The sequence below is a fragment of the Elephantulus edwardii genome, unplaced genomic scaffold (assembly GCF_000299155.1).
Source record: "Elephantulus edwardii isolate Elephantulus edwardi_28Jun2011 unplaced genomic scaffold, EleEdw1.0 scaffold00256, whole genome shotgun sequence".
Taxonomy (NCBI): Eukaryota; Metazoa; Chordata; class Mammalia; order Macroscelidea; family Macroscelididae; genus Elephantulus; species Elephantulus edwardii.
The window spans coordinates 2,390,926-2,415,845 of NW_006400006.1; the positions used below are offsets into that span (position 1 = coordinate 2,390,926).

Below are 24,920 nucleotides of genomic sequence, written 5' to 3' on the forward strand. Positions count from 1 at the left end.
TATCTAGCAGAAATTTTTCATTATCTGTAAGAGTTAATTAATAATGCCATTTGGAACAGCTCGATGTACAGAAAAGAGTACAATAAGTAAGAATACTTTGCTTTCCTTTTGCTTTTCAAGGCTCTTTGGGCTATTTTTAAATTGCTTAGTAGGATATAGACCTTAGAGTATAGGGTCAGACACTTGTAAACTAATTGGGATTCATTGTATTGCTGTTTTGCCCTAGATGGCTCATAGAAAATATAATACAATGCTAGTCAATTTCAGTGAGATTTTTGGAAATATTCTTCCTAGTCTAGGTTTATGACCATATGATCCAGCTTATTTTCCTAAGGGTAAGATCCCTGTCCACTATGCATTGCTGAGGTAGTTTCAATTTTGCTGGAAACACCCCAAGATAACATAGGTTCTCATTTTAGTCTCAAATAAAATAAATATGAAACTTAATTTTCTAATAGATTAAGAGAAGACTTGTTAGACAACAAATTAGACAACATTAAGTGATTAATATATTTTCAATTACTGTTCCTTCTTCATTGTTTCCTACTTTTGCTTTCCAGTCATCAATTATCATTAACACATCCTGATTGCATGTTTGGTCAATTTCAGAATGCAAAATTTGGTAAAAATTCTCACTTTCTTCCTCTTTGGCACTAGATGTAGGAGCATATCCTTGAATAATAGTCATGTTAATAGGTCTTCTTTGTATGCATATGGGTATTATCCTATCATTTACAGCATTGTATTTCAGGATAGAACTTGAAATTGACATTTTTACTATGAACACAAGATCATTCTTCTTTTGTTTTTCATTCCCTACATTATATATGATTATCTGATTCAAAGGAGCCATAGCTGGTCCATCGCATTTCACTAATACCTGTTGTTGTTGTTGTTATGTGCTGTCTAGTAGTTTGCGACTCATAGCGACCCTATGTACAACAGCCCTAAACCCTGCTCTATCCTGTGACAATCACACTGCCCCTGACACACCCATCCCGATTACCCCAGTCACTGAATCAATCCACCTCATAGAGGGTCTTCCTCTCTTGCGCCATCCCTCCACCCTCCCAAGCATGATGTCCCTCTCCAAGGACCTGTCCCCTCCTTGCAACATGCCCAAAATATGTCACACGAAGCCCCAGAATCCTTGCCTCCAAGGAGTAGCTTGGTTTAACCCTCTCCAGGATGAATCTGTTTGTTTTCTTGGCAGTCCATGGTACATTCAATACTCTTCTCCAGCACCACAGCTCAAAGGCATCAATTCTCCTTCTGTCCTCCCTAGTCATTGTCCAACTCTTTGATGCATAACAAGTGACTGCAAAGACCATGGCCTGTATCAGGCACACCTTAGTCTCCAGAGAGACACGTAGTATGTCAATATTTATGCACTCCAGTTTTCTAACATTCAAGCTACAAACATTCCATGTACCGATTGCTACATGATGTTTGTTATTGATTTTCCTCATTTTAACTAACTTCCAATCTAGGCTCTACCACTACACTACTATAACTATCCTCTTTGTTTAGTGTTCATAGGGTTTTCAAAAGCCTTTTATTTGGGAAGTAGATGGCCCATTCTGCTTCCTAGTCTGTGTTAATTGGCGTCTCCATCAAAATTCGCCCACAACGGGAAAACGTTTTGGAATTTGACACACCAGGGGCAAAGATTTCTGTACCAGAGGAAACTCAAGTTATCACAGTGCAGCAAAATGACAGACAAGTGCTGTATCACTTAGAACAAGGTTCTTTCTAAACATGATGAACAGATTTTTAAATACCAAGGCCCGCCTACCAGAGCCTACTTGCCAACACAGAGGTTTCTCACCCATTGCACTGGGGAAATCTGCAGTTAGAGAACTTTCAAATTATTGAGAAGGAGTGATGTCAGTTTGAGGACTAAGGTGAATCTGATTCAGGCCATGGTCTTTCCAATTACTATGCATCCAAGAGCTGGAGAATGAATAAGGATGATGGAAAAATAATTGATACCTTTGAGCTGTGGTGTTGAAGAAGAGCACTGAACATTCCATGGATGGCCAAGAAAAAGAACAGATATATCTTGGAGAGGGTATAGCCGGAGTGCTCTTTGGAGGCAAGAATGATGGGGTGTTGCCTCACCTACTTTGGATGTATTGCTAGGAGGTGCCTTGGAGAGGGACATGATACTGGGAAGGGTGGAGGGTTCATGAAGGAGAGGAAGACCCTCAACTAGGTGGATTGACATGGTGGTGACTGCTACAATGGACTCTTGTGTATCAGGAAGTGTGAGGATGGTGCAGGACAGGACTGGGTTCAGATCTTTTGTTCACAAGTTTGCTATGAGTCATACTCGACTTAATGGCACCTAACAACAGCAAGTGATTTATAATTGTGAATCAATCTTCTAATACTTGATTCTTTCCTGAACTTAAATAACATTTCTCAAATTGTAAACTAGGAATAATCTCCTAGGTTTAATGAAAATTCAAGTTTACCAGGTTATCTTAAGTATAACTGCTAAACTCAAGATAAAATGAAAGCCTGTGTCTATTGTCTGTTTTTAAGTAAAACTTGTCTTTAGGTTTTTGAACAGAATTCGTATATGAAAAGTATTTTTTAAAAACTATAATCTTATATTTAAGGTTGTTTTAATAAGTGCTCATGAATAATTGTCAAGAAAATTATTATATTCAAGCTAAGATTTTTATGAAAACTAATTGGCAACATCAGTATGGATGATGAAAAGATTGAGATAGTTAACAGTTTTAGTTTGCTTGACTCCATAGTTAACACTCTTGGTGCCAGGAGCCAGGAAATCAAGAGAAGAATTGCATTGGGAAAGTCAGCTGTCAGGGACCTCTCCAGAGTACTGAAGAGCAATGGCATTAGCCTGGAGACTAAGGTGTGCCTGATCTGGGCTATAGTTCTTTGCAATTGTGTGCTATGCATCAGAGAATTGGACAGTGACTAGGTATGATATAAAGAAAATTGATGCCTTTGAGCTGTGGTGCTGGAGATTGTTCAATATGGACTGCTAGGAAAACAAACAGGTTTGTCCTGGAGAGGGTGAAGCCAGGCTGCTTCTTGGAGGCAAGGATTTTGAAACTTCATCTGACATACTTTGGACATGTTGCAAAGAGGGACCAGTCCTTGGAGAGGGATGTCATATTTGGGAGAGTAGATGGATGGTGCAAGAGAGGAAGACCCTCGATGAGATAGATGGATCGATTCTGTGATTGGGGTGGTGGGAGTAAGTGTGTCGAAGACAGTGAGGTTGGCAAAGGATAGAGCAGGGTTTAGGCCTCTCGTACATAGGGTTGCTATGAGTCGCAAGTGACTCGACTGCACCTAACAACAACAACAATGCATACAGTACACCACATTTTACAGAATAACTGTCAAATTTTATTAAAAATTAAGATTTCTTGACTGTCTCTACCATGTAAGAAGATTTAGAAGTATACCAAATTTTGCTATATACCTAAGTATAAGAACTAAACGCTTAAAGGTAGAGTGCTTGGAAGTTTTTACCTTTTTGGAAATGCCAAGTTATGGCATTTTTATAAAAATATAAGTTTCATTTAAAAGTCACTGGCTTCTGGGTGGTGGTCACTGCGGTCCTAGAAATCATTTATGTAACAGCAAGCATTGATCATCTATGAACATGTATGGAAAAAAGACAGAGGAGAGTGTAAATAACCTAATTATCTGGACTGAGTGAAATTTCCTCAAGGCAGGAAATGAGCACAGAGGGATCAGTAATCTTCTTCCTTGATAATTTTTTCTAAATTATAACTAAATATAAAGGTGGTGGTTGTTGTTAAGTGCTGTCGAGTCGTAGACCACTCATAGCAACCCTATGAACGAAAGGCCTCAACACTGCTCATAGCGTTTCCGGCGGCAAGCCATTTTGGAAGTAGATTCCACTACTGCTTCCAAACTTGTTTTAATCAGGAAGCTCCACCAAACACTGTCCACCATGCCTACCCTAATTAATTTTTAAATAGAAGTCCTTGTCACAAACGCCTCACTTCCCTTAGTGAATCAATATTCGGCCCTACAGCTCACCCATTCCAGCCAACATTTCTGTAGAACCAGCTTCTGTAGATGACTTTCAAAATGTCTCCAGCACCTCACTACCTAACCTAATGGAGTTTTAAATAGAGGGCCTTATCGCAAACGTCTCACCTCGCTTAGTGAATCAACATTCCACCCTACAGTTCACCCATTCCAGCCATTCTGGAGTTTCCATCTTGAAGATATGTACTATTTCTTCTTGGGATCTCCTTCTATAAATAATGAACACTAAGTATGTGTTAATGGGCTAGGGCATGGCAAGAATCACCTGGATGGTGCAGGATTGGGAAAGGCTTGGATCTGTTGCTCACAGGGTTGCTATGGGTCATAGTCAACTTGATGACACTTACCAACAACAATTGCATGTTATCTACATTGCCTGGGAGTAGTGAGTCTACCTGTAAAGTTTAATCAATTAATGTATAGCGAAGATTTACTAAGTACCGATTATGTGTATGTCAGTGTTTTAAAATTAGTGGTCCTTGAGCCTTGTTGCATGTTAGGATCCAGGGGACATCCCCCAGATATGACAAGGGTATTGATACCACTTGAAGCTAATTACAACAGAGTTTCTAAAGACAGGGTCTAGAAATTATATACTGGGTTAATTCAGGCCCAATTATATTGGCACTGGTTTTCAGTGCTTGTGTGAGGAAAAGAGGTCTTAGAATTTAATCTTCTTGAAAGGAAAAACACTTTTTTATTTAACCATGTATATTTTAATATGTTTTATAAATTTTATTTACAATAAAATACTATCTAAAGAGGAAAGAATTTATTTTAAGGAATGATCAGCTGTTAATCAATATTTGCATAGAGTTTTTATAAATGATCATATTATATATACTACTATTTAATGTCATCTGATTTTCACACCAAATGGACAAAGAGGAGCCCTGATGGTGTTTGCAGTGCATTTCATGTTAGGCTGTGAACTACAAAGTCGATGGTTCATAGTCACGCACCACTCTGCATACAGTGTACAGATGGACAATCTCTTCTAACAAAGATTTAGATCCTCAGAAATCTGATGGAGGCTTGGTATGAATTAAAATAGACTCTGTAGCAGTTTGGCTTCTGGTTTCATATGAAATCAGTACTGTTATGCTTATTTTAAAAATTACAAAGGTAAGGTTCAGAGAAGGTGAAATTTTATCCCAAGTTATAATGACTGTTTGTTTCTATGCCGGGCCAAGTACAAGATGTTTTGAACAGTGTTACTGGATGAGACGCACATTAACATAACAGTGTTCCCTGGACTGGGATCTGGGACACCCTGCTTTGTCAAGATGCTATGAGGGAAATGATTCTGTGATTTAATGGCATTGGGGAATTCCAAATGTCTTTCCATCTTGCTGGAAATTTTCAGTGGGTAAGAACATATGAAAACACACTGAGACATCACACAGTAAAGGAATGTTTACTGTGGTGCTCCAGGGGTTATTTAACCATAAAAATCTTATTTGATAACACTTGTCGATGGAATTCATTTTGAAAAATGTTCCATCAAAGCTAATGCATGATCTAGAAAGTATGCCTTAGCATTATGCATTAAGAAGCTCAGACTCTCAGAAATTCAGGAACTTGCCTCCAGTCTTTGAGCATGTGGCTGTACTAGAATTTAAACTTAATTTTGACTGATTTCAAATATTCCTTTCTGATCCTGAATTATCTGAGTTCAAGTCAATGAATCTTTCATATCTTTTTCTTTCTTAATAAAATGGAAATAAACTTGTTGAAAGGATTGAATGTAATATGGTATGTGACAGCATTTTGAAGTCCATAAAATATGAGAATTATATAGTCTACTGCTTAAAGTAGTATACAAATATTATTTTTGGAAGGGATTATTTATTTATGCAGAACTCTAAAGTATATTTTAAAAGTATGGACTCTGTAGAAAGGCAAGTTTTGTGAATCATTAACACTGACTATCTATGTATGTATCATCACTCACTCAAAATATTTGGTAGCACTTTTTGCTTATTAAAGAATTCATGGGAAAATAAATGTATGCAATTTATGGTTTCTATATGCTGAACCAATGAAATAGTAAACTAAGAATCATGTAATATTGATCCTACCATCTGATTGCATTGATTATGAAAATGTGAATGCTGATGTAGGCCAAGTAGCATGTTGTTTTTACTTCAACAGTAAATGAGGAGTGCTATGATTTATAGAGGTTTTCTCCACAGCACATATGTTTAGAGCAGAAAGCAATGCTGAGAAATAATTGGGGTAAGGGCCATCTTCCCAGTACATGCTTTACTGGGGAAATACACAATTGATTGGAGAGACCTGTGATTCAGAAATCAGAACTCATCTAAAGCTGAGCAAAGGGATGGCAGAACGCTATATGATGGCACAGGTGGCTGGTCTCTACTTCTGAGGAGTGCATTTTTGGGAATCACTTCATGTGTCAAGAGGTAATCCCATTAAGGAGAACAAAGACCAACCGATCTCATATCAAAGGAAGATGAAAGGCATCTTCAATTCCCCACTCACTGCAGAGAAAACAGCCCCAGGGGACCAGCAGACATCCTCCATCACAACAAATTAAGTATGCTGTAGGCTCTCCATGTCACCAGGCTGAGTTAGAGTGGGAATTATTTACAGCACTTGGAATGCAGGTGGAGAATAAATCTACGGAGGTCTGTAACTAATGCGTATGGAAATTCTTCCCTCTATTTATTTTCTCCCCTTGCTCTGCCTCCACAACACCCTTGGAATGAATTAATAATGGCAGGGGATCCAAAGGAATGAGTGTCAAAATGACAATGCCCAGAAAAGATTGCTCCAAGAACAACCACTCTGACCTGAGTAAGTGGGAAGGAGAGTGAAATAACATGTGGTGAAAAAGATGTCCTGTGCATCAAATGAAGGTGAGTGAGAAAATGCAACAAATTGGTTCATAGCTCAGGCAGGACTTTGGAGCTTAAAGGAAATAATACATAGTTGAAAAAGAAATCACAGTTCCTTAGAGACTCTGAGCATATTATCTGGCTGAACGTAGAGAAGATGGTTAAGCTCTAGAAGTAAATGTCATCTCAGAGTCCAGTGTTAATGAATTTCTGTCCAGGGACCACTTCTGGCTGTACTGTGCCTTGGTGAGTGATGTCAGATTTAACCAATGCTTTTCCTTGACAAAAATGCTTTTACACTGACATTTCTTTTTCTAGACACTGTTTCCAAGATTTGTTTTCAACCTTTAAAACAGAAGGCATTTTTACACCTTTGTTTAATAATACATTTTAAATAGCAGAGTCAATTTGAATCATAAATTAACTCTGTTATGAAGTTACTACTTATTGGAAAGGTAGGTGGATTGGGATAGTTTGAAAGTGTATGGATCTACAGAGTCAACCGGACAGGGAGAAGAAAAGAGGAATGAATGGAAAGCACTCACAAAGATGAAGAAAATGCCACACAACTAGAATTTGGTTTTGTACTTCACACCTTTTAAAGACCAGATTTCCTTTTTTTATGAGGAGACATTTATTTTTTATGAATGAAGACATAACTAAGACAACTCTTTAGGATCAATTCTCTTTCTTCTTCATTGAATAACAGTAAATGCATGTATGTAGGAGTCTACATGCTCCTGAACATCCCCATTTCAGCATAAATGTGCACTTCTTCCTGGATATTGAATTCAATGTTTAGAGTACATAGTTTTGCTATTCTAGCGGGTTGGGAACATGACAAATTTTACTTCATAAATACAGATATTATTAATAACACCTATTAACAGGAACAATTTCCACTGGGTAAGCCATTTGTGTGTGTGTGTGTGTGTGTGTGTGTGTGTGTGTTTAACTGATTACACAGTGTGAACTGACGACTCTATCCGAATCCCTTTCTCCTCTCGAATTAATTTACCACATTCTAAATCCGTAGATAAAGTGGTTCCAGAAGTGGAGTTGATTGGATGGGTTTGCTTACATTGTAGTCCATAAAAGAAACAAAAAGCCTTGCATGCAAAAGAAATGGAAAAAAAATACAGAAGAATGAATAAGTCAGAAATAAAAATGAATGTTTAAATGAAAACTTAAACCAAATGAATCTGACAATTATGAGAAGCACATTAAAGCATAACATATACAAGCTTTAATTTTTCAAATTAGTTGCATAAAATAAGACAACTCAAGAGAAAATTGAAAGTTAAAACAGATCAGCCCATTCTCCCTTTTAGTTGTGTGCAACTATTTCTAAAAAAAGTCTAGGAAAGAGGCAGTCACTGTTCTCACCATCATCTTATAATTCTACAAAAGAATTTTTTGATGATGAGAAATTAAATTTCAACCATCCCACCTTTGGGGTTCTGAGGAACATCCACTTTGAAGCAGTAAGGCTAGTATCAGATTACGTTAATCATAAACTATGTAATTTTCAGGGCCAGTACAGAATGAAAATGTAGTGGACCTTAAAAAAAGTTTCAAGACAATAAAGCTTTATACTGATAGAATGTCTAGGTTGCATGATATTGTTGAAACTGGCCCTATTTCTAGTAATTTATGGTCTCAACATTCTAACACTACTTTTCAATTGCGAAGGTAGTCTAATGCCTTACAATAGCCATGAGTTTTGGACTCTATTTATTCTAATACTCTTAGGAAGAATTATCTTAGATCATAATTATATTATTCAAATGAATATAAGCTTCCAATGTAATTTTCTTAAGAAGGAGAATAGTCAAAGATTATTCTTTAAAATTTTCTGTAGTTCTAAATACAAGTTTGAAAAATAAAGTCTGTAATATACTTCGTTGACATCTGCATCATTTATCATATTCCTTCCTCCTCTCTAAAGCAAAACAAAAGAACAATAATTTTTGGGTGGATTATCCGTTTATAAATCATATCATTATAGTGGTGAATGCTCCATTTCAAAATACTGCTTTCTTGTCTTTACAGAATTGATTTTGCATTAGTATATGTACTTGGCATCTATACTTTAGAGATGGTATAATTTCTCTCAAAAGTTCTTTTTATATCTTTTCCAATTTTGGATCTATTTCTCTCTGGGAACTATGCAGGGTTTCTATCCTTAGAGCAAATAACTGTTCAAGAAATTAACTGAGTTTGGAATTTCTGCACAGTCATTCCACGTTAGTGCTAATTGGATTTAGTGTAAGAAGGCAAGTCCTTTTTCTCATCAATAAATGATGGGTCTGCAGTGCCAGCAGCCCCTGGCAAGGATTCAATAGTTCTTTGCGCTAACATAAAAACAGCTCTGAAGGCACCAAATTCAATAAACTCTTACAAAATAAGGGCAAATATCCTAAAAAAAAATCCAACTTAAGACAGATAACACCAACACCTACTACCCAGCCCTAGAAAGGGATGACTCACCTGTTCAATATCATTGTTCTTCCTTGATTTGTATATAAATTCTCCAATGGCTACAAAGACAGAAAGGACCAATCCAGCAGCCAGGACAATGAAGATACCCCCAATATTTTCTACTCCCAGAGCACTGGCCTCTTTGCTGTCTTCCTCAGGGCAGCCATTGCCTCGCCACCACTTCTCTTTCATCATATGCAATTTCCCCTCTTCTTGTAATTGAAGAATTGCAATTGTAATTTTATCCCGGTAAGGAGAGCCTGTCAGAAAGGACATTTATATTGGTAAGCTAAAGACTGGAGAAGACAAGAAGGAGGGAACATAAACCAAAGCCCAGCTGCCTTCAAGTTAAGTTCAACTCAAGTAACTTCATGTGTGTTGGAATTAGAACCGTACTCTCTGATGGATTCTGATGCCTGAGTTTTTTGAAGTAGATTGCCAGGCCTTTCTTACAAGATATAGATGGGTGGGCTTGAATCTGTAACCTTTCGGTTAGAAGTAGAACATTTTACCTATTTGCGTTATTTGAGGACTCCATGCTTACTAAGAAACCACAAGCCACAAATTGACTAACGAAAGGGAGCAAAATCCAATCTTATTTTCTGAAGTCTCTAAATAATTGGAAGAGCAATAACTGATACTTTGAGATTGACTGTGGCCCAGATTGTCTCTATTACATAAAAGAAAGCTAAACTAGAAATTCTGTGCCAGGGGTCTGCCTGTTGGTAAATTCTTTGTGAGTCTTTCTTTCAGTGTGAACGGTTTCATTGCTTAGATTCTACTTTTCCTAGTTTACTTATTGTTTTATATTGTGACAGAGCCCGGCTAAATGATCATCCTTGTTGTTTTGTTGTCTTCCTAGGTGAAGAAACATGTTCCAGTCTGTTCAGAATGGCCATGTGACTTATGTCCTAGCCAATCAAATCGGAATGAAAAATAATGTATGACACTTTCAGGTCTGGCACATAAATTCTATCACAAAATTTTTGATTCTTTCTATTAAAATATTCAGTTAGAATAAAATAATTTCAAGTCATGGGATTGGTGTCAGCACTAAATTCTTGCCTTCCATGTAAGAAACTTGGGTTCAATTCCTGATCAGTGCATTTTATTCATCAGTAGAGTATTGAATGTTGCCAAGTTTCGGTGAAGCTTCCAAACTCAGTCAAGGAAGAAAGGTAGTGTCCTATATTCCCTATATGTCCCTATGGAGCATAAAAATTTGGCCTGCCTGGTGACATGGGTATAGTGTGGAACTGAGATAATTATGAGTGGGAGCCAATTTGACAACTAGTGGTAAGAAGTTGTGCTGCAATCCCGAAGGTATGCAATTCAAATCCACGAGCAACTTGGTGGGAAAAGGATAGGCAACCTCTTCCTGTGGGCTTAACTCCTTCTGAAAACCCACTGGAGGGTCAGCTGTGGGTCCATTCTGACTCGATGGCACACAACAACAACAACCATAAAAATCTCTGGTAGCCAACCAGTGAGGGGTTGCTCTGGCAACCCAAAGACTGGTATATAGGTTGTTCTGTGGAAGAAAGACGGGCAATCCCTTCTCATGTGATTAACTGCCTCTGCCTCTGACAATCTATTGGTGTATCAGCTATGAGTTGGTTATCACCTGATGGTACATACCAGCAACCACAAAAACAGAAAGTCACCAAATAGAAACAGCCTTCATCACAGAATTACTGCATGAAGCAAAATTTCTCTATCAGCATACGTTAGACTTTGAACAGAGCAAGAAATTAGCTTTCATTGTATAAGCCACTGAATATGTGCACATATTGGCTATAGAGTAGTTAATTCATGCTGACTAATGCACACACTAAGATAAATTTAAGAGTAGGTTTTGAAAAATTCAAAGATCCTATAATATTCAATTGGGCTCAAATAATTTGCAAGACCTTTACTGGTATATTTATATGCTATCTTTTAGCAATGCTATTAAACTTTTCATTTTGCCAGTTAGGGAGTATACACATATGTCTGAGGCAGTTGCTTCTGTAGCTCCCTCGGTACTGGATTTCATCAATGCAAAGAATGATATAAAGGGCTTGTAAGTGTCTTTTATTCAGTTTCTTCTCGGGTACTAACAATTTTTGTTGGTAGTGTTTTTCCAATTCATTAGAAAAGCAATATGCCAGGTTTCTTTCTGTTTGCCAACTTTACAGTCATTTATGGGATAAGAACATGAAGATATGTGACATCTTTGAACCAGAGAGAGATTGTAGGAATCATTCCAGTTCACTCATTGTAGAATTGAAGACATTTTTGACCTGGAATTATGAGTGGAATGCAGAGTTACTGGCAAAAATCAAGAACTGAACTTGTTTTCTTTACCTCTATTCTAGTGTCACTTCCATGAAAGTGTTGCCCCTTCCACAAATGGCTAATATTCTATGGCAAAGTACATAGTAAGAAGTCGTAAAACAAAATAAGCAAGAAAAACCAGTTGCCTTCAAGTCAATTCCCATTCCTAGCCACACCATGCCTTTCAGAGTAGAACTGTGCTCGGTGGCGTTTCCAATGGTGGTGATCTTTCAAAATGAGATTACTGGGAGGTTCTTCCAAAGTGTCAGTGGATGAATTAATATTGCCACATTTTTTGGTTACTGGTTAAGCAATTTAGCCATTTGTACCTACCCAGGGACTCCTATGTTAGAAAAGTAGAGAACTAACAACTGTGGTCTCTATGTTCCTCCCCATACCATCCTAAAATATTTGTCAGGACACAAAATCAAGTCTGAAAGGAGCAAAATGCTTTGATGCCAACTTGTGGCTAACTTAGTTAAGATTATGGATTTGGGGTTAAATAAATGGCTCTTGAAAGCCAAATGGACAGATATTGGTTGTTTGCATAAACGTCTCCCCCAACCCCAAAGAGTGGTTAGGGTATGAATTAGCATAATCAGCTTATCCATAATATGTGAGCAGGGAAAGCTTTGTCTTAACGCATGAGAAAGTGCTTTGCAGAGTATAAGAATGATTCTGAAAGTAGCAGTTATGGCAGAAACCGTAACAGCATATACAGTGGACAGTCAATAAACACTGAATGAAGCTAACCTTCTGCCTTCAGGCTGCACAAACGTACCGGACAAATGGGATGCCAAGGTGGTCGCTAAGGAAGGGGGTTTCCAGTTCCTGCAACGTGTTTAAGCCTGAATGGGGCTCATTCTCTTGAAGTTTTATTTTAAATTCTGGAGGATACACATTTCCAGAGTGAAAACAAAGTCTTCAATTTTGTGCTGAGGCTGAGCAGACTTTGTCAATCTGCACTGAGGGGAAAGAGTTTGGAGTCCCGAGGGACTCAGCCAGGGCAAGGCCTCAAGTGTGCACCGAATTTTTGTTTTATACCTAAATATATCTTAGCACCAATCTCAAATCTTTGTTGTGGCTGCTAAGTGGATAGAGTGACACTGGAAGTAGTTATTTCTTTCAAGTCACTAAAAGAATCTGTATCTGTAACTATATCTATATCATATCATATATCATATCATATCATATCATATCATATCATATCATATCATATCATATCTATCATCTATCTATCTATCATCTATTATCTATATATAATCTATGTATGTATGTATATATGTTTGATCTATCTATATCTACACACAGATCTTCTTCCTAAATAGCTACTGATCTTTCTTAAAGAGTCAATTCATCATTCATCATAGAAGAAACATCTCTCAAATTTATCCAACAGCTGTATTCCCAATGGATGTATTCTCTCTGAGGTTGGCCATCTGTTCCAATTATTCCTTCATTGTTTTTGGTTTAAAAGCATGACAGGTTTATAACCACTATGAAAAATTCTTTTTCATAGTATAGTTCTTTTTATCTAGGAACAGAAGAAGGCTCTTCAGTGTGAGAACTTTACCTCAGTATGAGTGAGGTTGGCAAAATTGAAGAGGATGGTCCATTCAGTTCTTTCTCTGTCAGAGAATATAAAGTGCAATACATGCATCACAGTGTCAGCTACATTCTCAGGAAGGAAGAGTAAGTGCTTTTCAAAGCACTGCATTGGAGTTTTATTCTTGGCCCCATTTTTTGCCCCCCCCCCTATTCGCAATACACTCAGATATGTTATCTTTAGAGTTATATTCCATTCTATAGGTGGAAAGCTCACTAAAATTCTCATGATGAAGTTCAATTACACTGAGGAGGAGTGATAGGTATTGTTATTTTCTATTACTACGATTAATAAAGAAATTTGGTGACAGAAGGTGGTGAGCCAAGTTTGACAGGTTTAAAGGTGTCATTTTTCAATGCCATGATTAGTATAAAGATGATCTTATTCTATCCTAGTAACAAATTAACTTTGTTCCTCCGAGAAACTACAGAATATATTACACTAAGTCCTAGTCTTGATTTTAAAATTATTCAAGCAAAACCACTCTTGTTCATGTCAGAATTATGGTCCCTTTAAAACCAGTTTGCTCTCTTTCATTGCAGTTGAGTCAGGGCAAGCACATAACTGAACCAGCAGCTGGTTTTCAGAGGCTGTAAACTGCACAGGAAGAATGTCCATTTTTCTCCTGCGGAGCAGTTGCTAAAAGCACAGCTTCTACTTTCATGTTGGCTGCAGATTGCCATCATACAAGGACTTATCTCTAGAGAAAGGAACAATGGAAACCATGTCAATATTGAAAGTGCACTTATTGACATGCAAAAGGACCCTGCTGTATGGTTCTTTACGTCCACAGGTAATGAAATCTCTAGGATGGTCCATGGTACAGGGCCAAACATCAGTAGTGTTCTGAACCTTTAAGTTATTATCATTGATTCATTCTAATACAGTATATAACATGTCATAGTTACTACTTATTTTTTCTCTTTTTTTTCTTCTGGTATATATATAATTTTGCTTCCCAACTACTGACATGGGACATGAAGCCCTCTCACTGCAGTCAACTGTGTACAGAATTAATTTTCTAATAATACAATATAAGGTATAAAAACTAGAATTGATTTTGGAAATATTGGGGGAAAATAAAAGAAGGGTAATTAGGAAGCTATTCTTGTTACAATATGGAATGATATAATAATATTTACACACCATCTACACTAGGAAGTTCTGGGGACTTAGTGATAAGGAATTGCACTTCCAGCACGAAGGTATGTGGGATGGATCTACAAGCTGCTCTGCCGAAGAGGAAAACAATCTCTTTCTGTGTGACTTATTGCCTCTGAAAACTAATTGGGGGGTGAGATGTTCAGCTTTGGGTCAGTTCAGACTAGAGGCTACACAACAACAAAAATCTCCACAGTGGTAGAACTTAGATGAAATATTGGGTGATATTTTATTAGGTGAAATGTCTGGGACTTAACCAATTCAGATGGCTTAGTGGTAAGAACTTACACTGCAATCCCGAAGACATGCAGTTTGAATCCATCAGCAGCTCGGCAGGTAAAAGATGGCCAGTTTCCTCCCAAACAACTAACTACTTCTGAGAGTCAGCTATGGGTCAGTTCTAACTCAATAGGCACACAACAACAACAAAGATAATGAAGACCATTTCAGAATGTGAGACAGAGAACTCTGAGTCTGTTCTCAGTTGTATTTTGTAACCAACGTTGTTATCAAGTAAGTTACTATCAAGTAAGTTTCAATTCATGGACAGGGCTTTCAATGGCTGAGTTTTTAAAGCAGATTGCCAGACCTTTATTTTAAGGTGATCTGGGTGGCCTAGAACCTATAAACTCATTGTTAGCAGCCAACCATGTTAACTTTTGCATTGCCCATGGACTACTTTCCAGTTAATGACTCATCCATCTTACCAATAGGTGTTCCCACTCCGTAACCTTTGGAGTCAATGAGTCCTCCAATCTGAGTGAGGTTGCAGTTTCTCTGCGTCACATACTCAATGCTGGTGGACTCCATCAGCAGAGCATAGTCGGTGGTGAGCACTCGTTGGATCCCTTCATCACTGTTTTTAACCAGAGCAGTCTGTTGCCTGCTGCTCATAAAAGCCCACATCTTCTCATAAGTAGATATTTTTGATTTCTGCAGGGAAAGAAGAAAGCACATCCACAGGCAGAAGAGGACTGAAAAATATCCCCTAAACCTATTGGAAATCCCAGTTGCAAAACAGTGTAGCGAAAATGCTTTCTCTGCAGGTGAGAAACCTAGATTGATTATCCAGGAACCTCACTTGACAGTCAAGCATTCAGTTCTCTACATGAAGACATTTAAAGGCTGTTTCTGAGAAAAAAGGTGACATTCCCCAATTGATACAAGATAGGATCAAGGTCCTTTTGTCAATTTCAGCTCAGGGAGAAAGATCCGTGGTAGCAGTAACAACCATTTGCCTAGTGGACTATAACCACTTACGAACAGATACTGTGTTCCACTGGGCCAAGAGATGGTGAGCTTACTCCAGGATTCTACTCATTTAGTCTGTATCTCTTCAACCACAAATACTACATGCATTGTTTTATTGTTTCCGGCATGTTTATTTCTATGCTTGATCCAGTATTCCTTTGTGAAGGTCAACCTTGAGATAAGTCACTTGTTAATTAAAAAAAACAAAAAAATACAAGTCCATTGCCATACAGTAGAGTCCTATAGTAGTAGAGTAGAACTTCCCCATCTGGTTCCCAAAACTGTAATCTTTATGGAAGCAGATTACTATTGTCTTTCTCCGACAGAGCAACTTGAAGGTGGGCATGGGGGTGGTGGTGGTGTGTGTCACATGGTTTTGCGTTACCAAATTTTAAGTAATAGTGGAGTACGCTTAGGCGCTGTATGACTTGCTTACACTACCTTTTTTTTTTATTTAGAAAGAACTGCTATTCAGTCTTATCTAGAAAAAATCAGGCTTTAAGTAAGCCTTTTAAATTATATTTCAAATCAGAAAACTTCATACTGTGTTTGCATTTCTTTATATGCTTGTGTATGTGCATTCAATTTTTAAGCACAGCCATATTTTAAATCATGAGGATAGCACTATTATTTAAAAGTGTTCTATGATTTTTATCTTTTTCCTTATTCCGAGATTTTAAAATCGATTCCCAATAAATTATATATTTATTTATTAAATACTTGTAATTCCATATATTGTTGTTGTTGTGTACCATCTAGTCAGAACTGACCCATTGCTGACCCTCCAGTTGGTTTTCAGAGGCAGTTAGTCTCGTGGGAGAAGATTTCCCATTTCTCCCATGGAGCTGCTGGTGGCCTCGAACGGCATGCCTTTGGGATTGCAGCGCAGCTTCTTTCCAGTAGGTCACCAGAGTACATAGATATATTATTACCTCATTATCTTACTTTGTTAAAAAGGGGGATCTATTTATCTTTATATCATCTCTATTTCTATATCTTAACTTTTAATATTATTTAGAAATGCATTTCCATTCTTTTGTATAGTGCTTTATAGTCAAATATTTTTCACTTTACTCTGTAGGGACTTTTATATTTTTCCAATTTTTCTTTCTGAATTTGCCTTCATTAGCATTAATGCTCCCTTCTCATAAATATAAGTGAGGAAAGTGATAATGGAAGTCGCTACTCTTTCCAAGCCAACCCTGATGCTCACTCATTAGGTAGCTTCCTGGCAAGTCCAGGTTCTATCATCTCAGGAGACCAGAAAAGCTTAAAACAAGATGTGGACCAGAAGCAATCGATTGTGCCTCTGTGGAACCAGTGCTGGCCTAGTGATTCATGTGCAAGTGCTCCTGGGAGGCTCATTCAACTCCTATTTAAGACCTGGGTTAATGCTGAGGGCTTTGTGAGTTGGGGGGAAGACAGATGGTTTTATTTTGGATTGTTAGGCATTTGAGGAGCCCCCTGAGGAAGGGCTTGTGAGACAAACAACAATTCAATAAACTGTACCTTACAGATACTGGTATTTTACGGGACCCATTCTGTCATGATTAGGCCCCAGTGAGTTACTCCTCAACCCTGGAGACATCTGCAAATTGGAACTCACATCTCGAGGACAAAAGCATGGTTAGGGATCAGGGTCAATGCAACGCTGCTGTGTGATTTCAGCCCAGAGGAGCCTGGTGATGTAAAATTTATAATAAAGAGCTGTTCGTGCGGGTGCCAGAGGTCAGCCTGTCTCTAGGCAGTGAATGCACAGCTGGGAAGACTCGGTCCTACACGGGAAGCTTCCTTAAGGGAAAATAATTTTCCTAGACTTATGAAATGCAGAGACTTTTGAGATCAGCTAATTCAAGCTGCTACTTTCACAGAGAAGAGGTTTTGATCCAAAAGTCCTGAAAACTTTATAATAGTCACAAAGCTAGTTAGTATCAAAGCAAATATTGGGCCCATGACCACCAACAGCAGTGCTCTGCTGTGCCCGGAAGGCGTATTCATAGTGCGGTAAATCTTCTGAGAGTGATTTAAATCTTATTTGAGCTCGCTGTAAAAACTCAGCTTATGTTGATGGATGTATATTATTCCCTGAGGTAGTTTGCTATTTGGTCTCACGCTAATATGAAATAAGGGACAACTCCTTATTAAGAATGCCACAGAACATCTTCTTTCTTTTCTTGTTAAATTATGTTAGAATTAAAGCTCTTAACATTTAGAAAACTATATTTTAAGTGTATTGAAGACAAAACAAAGTAGATGGTCAAGTCCATTCATGATGAAATGACAGGATTTCCTGGGAATTAAATGCCATAGAAAAGCGTAGGAATTCCTGGGAAATGCAAACTGTTAGCTCATTTGGCTGATAACTTGAAATACTGGGGGCCTAAGTCAATTCAGAGTTACCTCAGAAGAAAGATCTGATTATCTATCATCGAAAAATTATCTGTTTAAAACTCCATGGAGGCACAAGTCTCTGACATAGATGAAGACATCAGAAGTCATGAGTCTGCAACTCATTCTAGAAGTGAATAAACACATATTTCAAATCTTACACAGCTTGAGCCCCTATGAACTCTCTATGCACGCAGATATATCTGAACTCCTACCACATGCGACTAATATGCAGTCCATAGCACAATGGAGTGTTCAACAGAACTAAAAATGATCAAAACTTAGTGGGAAGAACCTATTGGTCAGGTCCTTAATGGTACTGCAATATTTAATACATAAAGTATTTCTAACTATTAACTCTCAGTTTCTTTATTTTGTAATAGTTTGGTAGCAAACAGTTCTCTAGGATACATATTACGCACACTCTATTTAGAGTCTCCCTACTCTTTGGATCCCAAAACCACGGATTTAAATCCAAAAACATCACTTTCACCTTCCAGGAGCAGGAAAACATTATTCTTTGCCTGAATCCTTTTAGGAGCCAGAGGGGAAGTTTAGCTGGTATTGAATGCCTTTGAAACATTGAGGGTATGGCATTCTCATTTGCTTAGAAGCTGTTAGAGATAGAATTGTGTCTCTCAAAAAGGAATTCCTGAAGCCTTAACTTGAGGGGTAATTCAGCTTCCTTAGATTGCCTAAATGACCACCATCCATTTGCCATTGGAAATTTGAGTGTTAAGATGTTGAGTAGATTTCAGAGGAGTTAAGACGCAAAACTTCATAATCTATTTTTGAAAACCAGCCATACTCTTCTGAGTCACAATGATCCCATTGACAATTGATTTTTGGGAAGGCATTGGATTGGGTAGCATTTGGGTCTATTATAGATGAGGTAGTCCTGAATCAGAGGCTAACTTGATGGCAGCTATCAATAATCATCCTGAATACCTGAGACTGTGAATTTGGTTGAAAATAAAGCATTTACAGCTGTCCTCAGTTAATTAATCTGAATTATACTGGAGTCGAGTGGCATTAATACTACCTGAGTTGTGCCCTTAGAAAAGGAAAGCGATACAAAGAAAGAGGTCAAGGAATGTGTGGGCCACAAGTAGCTGGTAAAGGGGAAAAAAAAATTATCCTAGAGTCTCTAGAGAGAGCATGGCTTTGTTGACACTCTGAATTATATTTCTTCCCTCTGAATCTGTGATACAATAAATTTTTGGACTTATAAACCACCAATTCTCGATTTATTAAAGGATGAAAGTCACACAAGTGTTGAGGACTTCCGTTCATAGGGTCACTATGAGTCACCTATGACTCGACAGCACTGAACAACAACAACATCAACATAGAGATCAGCTGGCCCAGAGATCAGTGGACAGAAAGTGATGCTACCAAGCCAAAGGTGGGTGACTTTTAATCCGTGACCCTCAGGCCTATTTTTCATTGTTTTTGTTCAAACATTCTCCTAGGTCGTATAGCCCTGGTCTGTCCACTTGCCGTACACAGGTAACTTGTGGTTGTCATGAAGCTGAACACTGTGACACTGATGTGTCAAATGTGATAATGGTTATCCATGGAGGACAGTGTTTGGTGGAGCTCCGCGATTAAAACAAACTTGGAAGCAGGAGTGGCATCCGTTTTCTAAATAGCTTGCTTCCGGAAACCCTATGAACCTGAAAAAAGGATGAAAGTCACACAAGTGTTAAGGACTTTCATTCATAGGGTCACTTTGAGTCCCCTATGACTCAACAGCACTTAACAACAATCTCTGTTGTTGTTAGGTCTGAGTCTTACGTGCAACAAAACAAAACCCTGACGATCCTCCACCATTCTCACGAGCTCTGCTAATTCCATTCTTGTGGCCAATGTGCCAATCCACCTCATTGAGGGTCTTCCTCTCTTTTTGCTATCCTTCTGCTTGTCCAAGCTAGAAAATTGATTTATATGCTTGATCAAATTGGAGATGTGGGAAGCATCAAAATTTCCTTTTATCCCTTGCTATTCTTAATCCTTCAAAACTGTTTCCCTCTACTCCTGCCATTCAGTTGATTCTAACTCATGATAAACCTCCATCATGCTTCTGAGGCTGTAAATCATGTTAGGAGGGCCCTGTCCATCTTTCTCCCTAGGATTGGCTGGTGGGCTTGAATGATTGACCTTTTGGCTAGCAAGTCAACATGTAATTACTACATTAAGTGGCCAAAGGGTTTGAATTTGACTACTCAAATGCAAGGTTGAAAGTTCAAGCCTACCCAGCAGTGTTATGAAAGAAAGACTTGGCAATCGGTGTATGTGATGACTACAGCCAGGAAAATTTTGAGGAAAAGCAGTTCTGTTTTATGACACATGGCATTGCCACAGTCTGAATCAACTGGACAGTAATAACTGTCTTTGTTGATTTTCTCCTTAGCCTAATAATGGTAAAGAAAATGTAACATAGAAAAACAGCGCTTTGCTTTAATTTAAAATGTCCTTTGATAATTTAAAGATGGAGTCCCATTATACCCTATTCTTAGAATTACACACTATTTGCATGCTGTTCACAGGAAGCTCCAAACTGAGGCTATTTTTAACTGTTAGAAATATCTATGGATGGCACAAAGCACATGAGGAGATAGTGAGTTTTTCACTACTGGAAATCTATAAAGAAACTCTTCATGGTTGGAAGAGCTTGGAGGATACTTCGACTCTCAGATTTTACTCACCGTATCAACCCTTCCATGTTACTATCACAGACTCTGAAGTGGCGTCTGGGTTAGTGAAAAAATGAGGTCATGCTTGACCAGGGGAAGAACTGGGATGGGAATCAGGCCTCTCCCCGACAAGTCCTGCCCTCTGCCCACTGCCACCCTATGCTCGGCATGTTTATTTTATTTTTTTCTGTTGGTCAAAGACAACTCTGATAACACTTAAGTCAGACGTATCCCTTTCAGTAGGTTTACCATTTTTAAAGAAACACATTCTAAAAGTCTGTTAGAAATAGAATTGCATCTCATGGAAAATTATCCCAAATTCTTTGAAAGACCTAGTCAAGTGTCTGAATGATGAAGTATTTTCACACTTCACATACAGAAACAAGTTTTAGTATGTTAAATAGCTCTAAATATGTTTTTTTTAAATGGCAACAGTGTTTGCCTTTTATTTCACTGTATATGACAAAGGTTAATTAAAATATTGGTAAGGTGCTCAGTGCTCCTTATCAAAAGTTGCTTAAGCTGCAAAAACTACATTTATTAAATCAGAAATCATGCAGACTTCCCCCAATTCCAAGTCCTGGAGAAGCATCAAGTTTAGATAAGGTTCCTGCCTGCTTAAACTGCATTATGTGGCTGTTGTTATGGTGATGAAGCATCCTTGGCAAAGAAGAAGAACTTTTTAATCTCCTATCTGATACAAGGGAGTTTTACAATATCACCATTTGATGACCATCATTTATTTCTCTCATTTTTTTCTTCTGTAATATGTGCAAGTTAAAAATTCTCTGGGGAATGATTTACAATGTGTCTAGGTACAGTTAAAATCTACTTATTGAAAATAGTAATAATAGCTAGTGTGGGGGGTAGTTGCTATGTGCCAGGAACTATTCTAGGCACTTTGCATTTATTAATTCATATGATACTGTCAACGATCAGGTGAGAAAGGGAGTAGAATTCCTTTTTCAAAGGAAGTGGGACCTTAGAGAAGATTTCTTTCTTTTTTTTTTTTTAGTTTTTTTATTATTAATGTCAATGAAAATTTACAGAGACTTTGGATTTTCATTCATTCATTGTTGCACTTTTCTCCCCTCTCAACTCCCCCCTCCCCCAAGATTTCTATATTAAAAACTGAAGGAACGAGAGCTGGTCCTGGCACTCTGGACTTAGTTGGCTAGGTTCTTAACTAAGAAGCCCTAATGGGTAAGCACTCAGGCTGCTAACTGGAAGGTGGGGACGTAAGTCACTGTCCTGTGGAAGCTCTGGTGGCCTCATCTGGAAGCTGTTGCACCACTAACCCAAAGATGGCACCTCATTGGTGTTTTAAATCCACCGTATCTGTGAGAAAACAACCTGCAGTCTCCTCCTGTGCAATTTATAGCCTCTGAAAACCAAATGGAGGGTCAAATGAATTGGTTCCTAATAGATAGAATTGTGTTTTTGGCAGAAGAAACTGTCAATCTTGTTCTTTAAAGAGATAGCCTTGGAAATACTATACGGCAGGTCTGATCTTTCCTACAAGGCCCCGAGGGGTCAGAACCAACTCAATGGCAATGGATATGGAAGTATAGCTTGGGTGACAAGTCCACAGGGAGCTGCACTGCTAGCCCAAAATATTTGCTGTGCGACACCTCTCTGGCTGATCAAATCTCCCAGAGGCTCCCTGGGAGAAAGCTAGACAATTTCCTGTGGGATCAGTAATCTCGGAAACCCTATGAAGTGTCAGCTAGGATGAGCCTGTGTGGGATTCACTAGCAATGAGTTTTCTAGTGGTTTGTTGTATTTTTTATTTTTTAATTTTTAACTAATAAAGAATTAGGCACATGTACTTGTTTTAATTCATAGAACATCAGACTCATAGTTTGGCTAAAATTTTAACAGAATTGACAGATTTTTTTAACAAGTTATAGAAACCTGTGGCTGTGGCTGGCTCTTTTCTGTTGTAGCCAGGGTTGTTCTAAATCTGCTCCACATTATATAATGTATAAAAACTGTTTATGTGACTTTTGAGTAGGGTACACTTGCTTAGACAAAAGTTTAAAAAGTAAAAGTACAACAGTTGGAACCTGGAAAAAATACAGATATTTTCTCTTCTCCCCTTTCTTTTAATAGTATTTTGCCTTTCAGATAGTTCCACTCTTTTCAATTGCAGGTTGTCTGCTATATGATATAAATGTTTATGAATTTTGGGGTGTATTTAATATGAATTTGTCTTACCTTGGACAGTAAAAATGGCTAAGTGCTCAACTACTTACCAAAAAGGCTTGTGGCAAAATCTACAAAATCTACGCAAAGGTCCCTCAGAGGAAGAGTCTGGCAATCACTTCCTTGAAAATCCTACAGAGTATAGTTCTACTCTGAAGCGCATGGATGCGCCAGGAGTCAGAATTGATAGGATGGCAATTTGTTTGTTTTTAGGGTGTGGTTGGGGGTTTTTTGTCAGTAAAGCCTTAAAAGTAATATAACTCTCACTTAAATGATACATCCTCTACTGTTTTATTTACTTGAGATAATCATTATTTGATGAAAGTTACACAAGTGTTAAGGTCTTTTGTTCATAGGGTGGCTAAGAGTCATCTATGGCACTTAACAACAACAACAAAAATCACTATTAATCACAATTCTTCTTTTTCAGGTAGGTTATCTCTATAGGGAGCTCTGGTGGCCGAGTGGTAAGAACCTGTGCTGCAATCCAAAAAGCATGCAGTTCTAATCTGTCAGATGCTCTGCAGGAGAAGGATGGGCAATCTTCTGTCCAATTAACTGCCTCTGAAAATCCACTGGAGGGTCAACTACGGGTCAGTTCCAACTCAATTGTATATAACAACAACAATAAAGTCTCTATACATTAAGAGCCCTGGAAGAGTGGTGTGTTATTTGTTGGACTATTAACCAAACGTTTGGACAGTTTGAATCTACCAAATGATTCAGGGGAAAAAGAAAGAAAGGAATCCAAATCACTGTCAGTGAATATTGGTTTTTTCCAGGGGATTTACGGAAAATTTTTAATGTAATTATCCAATAGAATCAAGAACTGTGGAATTTTACTTTAAACCAAAATATCTGAAGACCTTATATACAGATGCATGTTTACATAATTATATTGCTATTGTTGCTGTTGTTATGTGCGTCAAGTTGCTTGCATCTCATAGTGACCCTATGTATAACAGTTCTGAAACCTGCTCTATCTTGAGCCAACCTCATTGTCTCTGACACACCTATCCTCATGTCCCCAGTCACTGAGTCAATCCATCTCATACAGGCTCATATAATTCTATGATTCTACATGCATACACTAGGGATAAATCATTGCTAATTGTTGCCTTTGAGCTGTGGTGTTGGCGAAGAGCATTGAACATCTCATGGATGACCAAGAGGACTAAAGGTTTTGTCCTGGAGAGGGTGCAGCCAGAGTGCTCTTTGGAGGCAAGAATGATGAGGTTTTGCCTCACGTACTTTGGGTTAAGAGGAGCTATTCTTTGGAGAAGCAAACATGATGTTGGGAAGGGTGGAGGGTCGGTGAAGGAGAGGAAGACCCTCAGCCAGGTGGATTGACACAGTGACTGTTGCAATGGGCTCTTGAAGTCCGGAAGTGTGAGGATGGCGCAGAACAGAGTAGGGTTCAGATCTTTTGTTCACAGGGTCACTGTGAGTCATACTAGACTTGATAGCACCTAACAACAACCACAACAACAGTTGAGCTTTGTTATCAAACATGATCTAAAAGTTTTCAAATAAACATACTGAACAAATGAAATATCATAATTATCATGTTTTAAAATTTCTAGTTTATTTTATTTTAGGAAAATCCTGGCTTGAGAAAAATATTAAAAATTAACTAAAGATGTAGAAAATAGCTACATCAAAATCCAAACTAAAGAAAAAAAATAATACACAAACACACCAGATGCTCCACTGGAGAAGGAAACACAATCTCCTCCTAAACTGGCTGGATCTGATTCGACAATAGATAAGAAAAGAAAAAAAAGACTTTAAGGGAAATAAATTTCAGTCTTTATAAAAACACATAGTTCCCATTAGGTTTATTAATTACCTTAAAAGCAGCCGTTTATTTGGTATTTGATACAATACATAACT

At 38.0% G+C, this 24,920-nt stretch overlaps 1 protein-coding gene across 4 annotated transcripts in view; it reads right to left on the reverse strand.

The window, feature by feature from the left end:
* Window positions 1-24,920, reverse strand: part of GRIK1 (glutamate receptor, ionotropic, kainate 1) — a 775,818-nt gene that overhangs the window by 27,143 nt on the left and 723,755 nt on the right. For 3 of the 4 annotated variants that reach the window (XM_006899417.1, XM_006899415.1, XM_006899414.1), the window contains 2 exons: window positions 15,195-15,420; window positions 9,414-9,664 (listed from right to left, as the gene is read on the reverse strand). In XM_006899417.1, the coding sequence (XP_006899479.1) occupies window positions 9,414-9,664; window positions 15,195-15,420 (477 nt within the window). Of the gene's footprint in view, window positions 1-7,873; window positions 8,033-9,413; window positions 9,665-15,194; window positions 15,421-24,920 lie in introns of those variants that run through there. The other variant, XM_006899416.1, reaches the window with a different exon arrangement.